At 38.7% G+C, this 6525-nt stretch overlaps 1 protein-coding gene across 1 annotated transcript; it reads right to left on the reverse strand.

The window, feature by feature from the left end:
• Window positions 1–1042: 1042 nt before the first annotated feature.
• myl2b (myosin, light chain 2b, regulatory, cardiac, slow) lies at window positions 1043–4846 on the reverse strand. The gene is made up of 7 exons (XM_085474568.1): window positions 4763–4846; window positions 3313–3402; window positions 3150–3225; window positions 1796–1900; window positions 1636–1714; window positions 1510–1558; window positions 1043–1408 (listed from the first exon to the last, which is right to left on the reverse strand). Exons 1-7 carry the CDS (start codon window positions 4763–4765, stop codon window positions 1304–1306), a joined length of 507 nt encoding a protein of 168 aa, XP_085330694.1. The 5' UTR covers window positions 4766–4846; the 3' UTR covers window positions 1043–1303.
• Between the last annotated feature and the right edge of the window lie 1679 nt (window positions 4847–6525).

Here is a 6525-nt window from a genome sequence, read left to right on the forward strand (position 1 = left end):
AGGGCCCTAACTCAATAAATGAATCAGTGTTGTTTCTACACATAACACGTTGAGCCACTTTGGTATAGCCACCTGACACAATACCTGAACGTCATGTCGTTTGGAGAACATGAAAATTATACCAAACACACTGCCAACACAGTACAAAGTATATCTGGATAGAAAAACACACACTATGGTTTGGCCTCCTCAGTCGCCAAGTCCTCAACATTATCGAAGCAGTGTGGGATCATCTCGACAGAAACCAGAATAACAGGCAGCCAACATCCAAAGAAGAGTTTTGATTGTCCTTCAAAAAGCCTGCAGAACTATTCCTGAAGACTGCTTAAAGAAATGCTAAGAAAACATCCCTAAAAAAGTTCAGCCTGTTGTGAAGAATAAAAGTATTGATATCAAATATTGACTTTGAAGTTCATTAGAAATTTCAAAACTTTTGGCTTATATAGTGTATTTCCATGTATGTTTGATCTCGTTTCAATAAATTACTCCACTTATTTTCCATTTCCCTAGTAAAGTATAATGAAATTAGGTTTTTTTCACCATACCGGATATTAATTATACGCAGTTCCTGTTCTGTGTTATCTGATTAGGAAATAATTCAGTATGATGAACACTTTTGCTTCAATTTGAATATCAGTTAACCAATAAAACCCTTAGAGATGCACCAATTTCTAGACAATCAAGAAATTGATTTACATGTAAAATAAAGAGATACATAAGTACAGTAAATGATACTGGGGTATACAGTAAGTGTAATTACAGATTAGCTTTACCATTAACAGAAGCTGAGCTATGGTGGAGTAGCCACATAGAGCCTTTAAAGGACACACTGTCTACCTAGCAATCCTTTCCCTTATATTCATACACTTAAAGTACTCTTTAAGGCAAAATTGAACAAATGGGACTTGGAGCTTCTGGGTTCCAGTGTTCTTCTACTGATCAACAGTGAGCACTGAAATAAAATCACTATATACAGATAATTAAATATCACTACTTATGGAAGATGAAATACACTGAGATTCGCTTCTTCAATGCATCTCTGTGAGGTTGAATCTTTCTTTATTGATTTGTCAAAAACATCCGAGGTCAAACTCTTAATTTCACCTTTGAAGAGATTACTCATATATATTCAAATAATATACATACATATACATGTTATAATCATGAATGAATGAATGAACACATTGATCCATGTGCATATTCAAAAACTGAAGCTGAAGTTATTTACGTTTTTGCTTTCTGTTTTTGCTGTCATATGTGATCATATCTCAGCACAAATACGACCCAGTGAGGGAGGATGTGATTATTCCTGGTCTTTCTCTTCACCGTGTGTGATGACATGGACGAGGTTATTGTAGTCCAGGTTCCCTGCTACATCTGGAGGGAATGCCTGAAACATCTGCTCCATCTTTGGGTACGAAGTAAAAAAGAAAGGTTACAGAGCGTATCTGCATTTATAAAAACTCAAGGCTCAACTATCTGTTACATCGTCAGAGGTGGAGCACTAACCTCTTCAGCAGAGAATCTGTCAGCCTGGGTCGTCAGCATCTCTGTCACACTGTGGAGACGAGCAGCAATGATGAGCAAACGAGACGCAAATGTCACGAGTCGCTTAAGAACCAGACTATTACTCACAACTCTTTCTTTAGTGTTCCTTTTCCCTCAGGGTCAAAGACTTTAAAAGCATTAAGGATAGTCTCCTCTGGGTCAGCACCTGTAGATGAAAAGTGGCAGTTCTGCATTGAAGAAAAATGATTTCATTTTTTGAACGTCATATAACGGCATCTTCGTTTACCTTTTAGTTTCTCTCCAAACATGGTGAGAAAGACAGTGAAATTAATGGGCCCTGGTGCCTCCTTCAGCATGTCATCAATCTCTTCTTGTTTGACATTTAAACGGCCTGAAAAACATGGAATATATGGTGAAACAGAGGTTGCAATTAATGCTCATTTTTTTAAACTGATATATTATTTATTGAAAATAGTCCAATAAAGAGATTAAAACAAATCCACAAAAGCTCAACGGAACTATTAGATGGGTTGACCATGCCATCCAGCCCAAAATGACCAAAGAAGGAATTGGAAGGGGATGCAGTTGCTGGAAATTTGGAATAACAACAGTTTTCCAGCTTTGTATTAAAAAAAAATCTATTGAGATTTTTTTCAAGGCACATTCAACACTTGGTCCTTTAAATATATTCTAAAACCACTGGAACATTTAAACAAATGTAGAACATGAAGTCAGCAAGCTTGATGGATAGTACTCAATATAATACACAACATTTTCCAAAAATATTAAACAAAATTGAATCCCAGGTCGATAAAGACTAGAACAGATTTGTTGCAGTAAGTCAAGGTTCTTCTTATACAAAATAAAACCTAAATGAACAATAATAAAGAAAAATGAGGTATGGCTTTTGATAAAACTCTTTTGAATGACTCTATTTAATCAAAGTATTGGAATAGAAATGGAAAATGGAATAAATCACACAACAAACGTCGAGAATAACTAGCTCAGGAAATAGCTATCATTATATCCAGAGGACATAATATTGTTTATTGCAAAATGACTCAGTTGCAGGTTTAATACATTTAGTAGAAACAGTTGGAGATATTTCCAGGTATGCAGTAAATATGTTGACAGTAAACCCTAGGAAGGAAAACATATGTATTAAAATAAAAAAAACTTGGAAAGGTTTTGAGACTCTTTGAAATATGTGGAAGACCGGGAGTTTGTTGTGAACCATGTGTTATTTGAAAAGATACAAATATTCTTTTTAATGTAAATTTGATCATGTTTGTTTGCTGTGCTTTTCTTGTTTAGTTTGTGTTGTAATATGTTTAATAGGTTTGCTTGTTTATGTATAATATTAATAAGTCTTAGGTTGGGGGAAAAAGTCAGCTAATGATTAAACTCATGACTACTACAGCTCAATTTATCACTTATCTGTTTGTTCAGACGGTATTTTAAAAATGGCAATTAAACATCCCAGAACTCAAGGTGAGTTCTACTTGCTGAGACAATGAAATTCTTACATGTGAGAAGCTGGAACCTGAGAATGCCTAAGGTTTCTTTTGTTTTTTGCTGGACTTGTGTAATGTATTCATGTGAAACCATCACAACAGGAACGTGACACACAGTGAGTTTACCTAAAGCTGCAAAGGTGTCCCTGAGGTCGTTCTTGTCAATGAAGCCATCTCTGTTTTGGTCCATGATAGTGAACGCCTGCGGGAGTATACAGAGTGAGCAGACATCGCAGTGAGTAAACTGCTCAAATTCAACGTGAAAGAAAGCCTTTGGCAGAGTACCGACTTCTTTGAACTCCTGGATCTGGGCCTGTTCGAACATGGAGAACACATTGGAGCTGGCTCCCTCCGCTCTCTTCTTTGCTTTCTTGGGTGCCTGTGGGGGGTTTAACGATGACACTCTTAATTAGATCCAATAGCAATGACACACGATCATCACCTGGCTCTTCCGTACAGCCTTACTCATTATCGGTTTTACTGTCACACGTGGTAATGAGCCGACGATCAGCTCACTCTCACTAAGTGCGTGTGTCTTAGTGGGGGGGTATGCATCTATTGCACAAGAGGAAAGGTTTATACTGGGGGGCACACATTTCATTAGTGAGGATTACAAACACTGTCAGTTTGTTATGGAAATATTTATTCGAGCCTCCAGTTTTGGGAGCACACAGGGTAAGCCTAGGGAGGGTGTGGTCCACTGCCTGCACTCTCATAGTCCCAGGATCACATGAGGGATTATTCTATAGGGTGTATGTGATGACAGGAGAGTACACTGAGCCCTGTTTGATCAGAAATCCCTCAGAGGCAAGGATTATGTTGAGCTATTTACATGACTGCCAAGGAACTGTGAAAAACACCGTAAGGGGGATGCAGCGCAGTGACATCATGTTGCTCGGATTCAGGGTCCTCTCGACAGCTGCTGTCTAACCCTTGTTGTGGATTAGCTCTTGTATATCTCATGGAAGGGACCTCTGGCACTCAGATACATTTATTTAATTATTTATTTTGTTTTAAGAGGATTCATGTACTCGTGGGCAATGAGGCAGAGTTTGCTATTTCTTGCTGTTGCCCAATGCACATCACTGTTGGACCAGCGGAAACTTTATTGGGCCAAATATTACGCGAATAACCACTGACCTCTTCATAGCCTGCACCTGTTGCTCGTGTTTCTCTGCTGTCTGCTCCGCACTCCCTTTGTTTTGCTCTTTCCAACCCGGTTGGCTGCTCTTCTAAGTCTCTTTTCTGTTTTTTTGCTGCCTTTCTCTCACCTCTCTCCTCTTCATCCCTCCCATTTCCTCTCCTTAAATGTTGTGTGTGTTTTAAATGTCATTGCTCCATTTTATTGCAAACACGGAGGAAAAAGTTGCAAGTAAAAATTTTTTTTTTAAGGTCAAGACTTTCCTTACCGCCTCCTCCTTCTCCTCTCCGAGACAGTTAATTTGTTGTCATTTTGATGAAAATGTCTTCAAGTCGAGTATACAAATATCTCATCAATAGGACAACGGGAGCATTGTCCGATTGATTATTTAAAGGAAAAAAAGGCCTCACAACATATTGACATGGAGTACATTGGTGCGTTATCTGTTGTTTGAAAAGAGCAGACTTTGACGGACTGTTATACAGATATCTACAGTAAACACATTAATCACACAGCAGAAACAGACTGTCTCCTCACAGTCTGGTGCTTATTTTAAACAATGTTAAAGACAATAACAATGAGATCTGTATCCACTCACCATGTTTCAGTGTTAGCTGGATTTGGACCAAGCAGTATCCTTGCTGCTTTATGATGGAGCAGCCCCCAAAACAAGGGGCTGATATACTCACCCCTCTCCCATCTATAATGGCGCACACTTATGGGCTATAAATACTCCATGCCTTGTTTAGGCAGAGACACAGGTAAAGAGGTCTATTCTCTCACTGCCACCATTGTCTGAGTTCATGAGATTTAGGGATAATAGCCAAACACACATACCCCATTACTGAGCCCCCAGAATAACAACAGGACATAGCTCTGGCTCGGGAAGGACTGTTGTGTTTGTGACTGACAGTTGCACTTGATGGGATCCATCATCCAGCTGTCCTGTTACTGCTCCACAGAGACTGAGGGACAACCTCTGACTGGAGCCATTTCTTGGTAGCACAATAAACAGAACTGTTAGCTGAAGCTTTCTGAGCCCCAATAAGAGTTGATCATAAACAGTATGTCATGCTGTGGAAAATAGGCAACCTTGTTTATATCATGTGTTTTTTCAAAGCAGTGTTCAGTTTCTGTCCTGCGGCAGTGCTGGACATCCAGCAGTGAGACTGAGCTTCATTAGATAATTAACAAGGTAGTTGACACACTTAACACACCATACTGCAAAACACAGCGGTGTAAAGGTGAAGTTTCAGCGCTAACTGACAGCAGCTTAAGCGGATTTTATGTTGGCAGTTTGCTTCTGAGATACACCGGTGCTCTGGATCACGTCAGACTCGGGCCTTTGAGTATGTCTGCAAACTCCTCAAGTTCATACTGAGCTTGGAAAACTGCTTCCTGGTGCTCTGGTCCCACAACTTAGAACTCACCACAACACCACCTCTTTGGTATTTCTGAATTCATAATGAAAAATCATTTAGCTTCCATCTTTACCCATTTGATTTGATTTGACTCTGACGCTGAGCTCTTCCATCCCTAATCAATCACATTTGTATATTCTGCTCTTTTTTTAATCCCCTTTTATTGTTCATTACGTATCTTTTATTTTTCATATTTGATGAAAACTATCTATTATTTATATTACTAGCTTTGCTGTGAAAATAGAGACAAATGTGTCACCTTTTACTAATTTACAAAGACTCCTCTTTTATTTCTTTGACCAGTCATTTACCCAGTTTGTCCAGTAGATAGTGCTAGCAACCCACAACATTCAGTATCCAGGCTGAACTAGTATAGAAGGCATTTTGGACCAGTTTCTGGAGCATTTAAGAGCTTTCTTAGGGTGTCTCCATACATTTTATAGTAAAATTGTCCCCAGATAAAATCTACAATAACCAATCATGGATGGAAGTGACAGCATCTGACTGCTCACTGTGTGTTTATTTATGGCACACTTGTTTGTATCCAGCTAAACAGCTGGACAGTGTTTCTCCTGGTTTTCCTGACTTTTGTTAAAATGTCTAATGTCACAAACAGGAATTATTATTTATTTATTAATAAGTTATTGTAATTGTGGCTCAAATGGCACAGTGCTGTCCTCTTCCTACTTTTTGCACCATTCTGAACCTGTAATAAATTCAGAGCAGACACCCACGACGTCTGTGAGGGTTTAGCGATTTTGGCCTTAGGCGAGTGATGGGACTGGGACATTGCATCATTTTCAGCAACACTGAATCTGTTTACTTTTGTTGTCTCACGCAATTTCAAAACCTTTAGTGTTCTGGTGTTTCAAAAGTTTTATCTGCAATCAAAGTGCCTCAAATAGGGTATTTAATTATGTTGATATAATTTCTATTCATG

This window comes from Copadichromis virginalis, linkage group LG12 (assembly GCF_057382275.1).
Source record: "Copadichromis virginalis isolate Kocher_CV1m ecotype Utaka linkage group LG12, C_Virginalis_male_GT1.1, whole genome shotgun sequence".
In the NCBI taxonomy this organism is placed as follows: Eukaryota; Metazoa; Chordata; class Actinopteri; order Cichliformes; family Cichlidae; genus Copadichromis; species Copadichromis virginalis.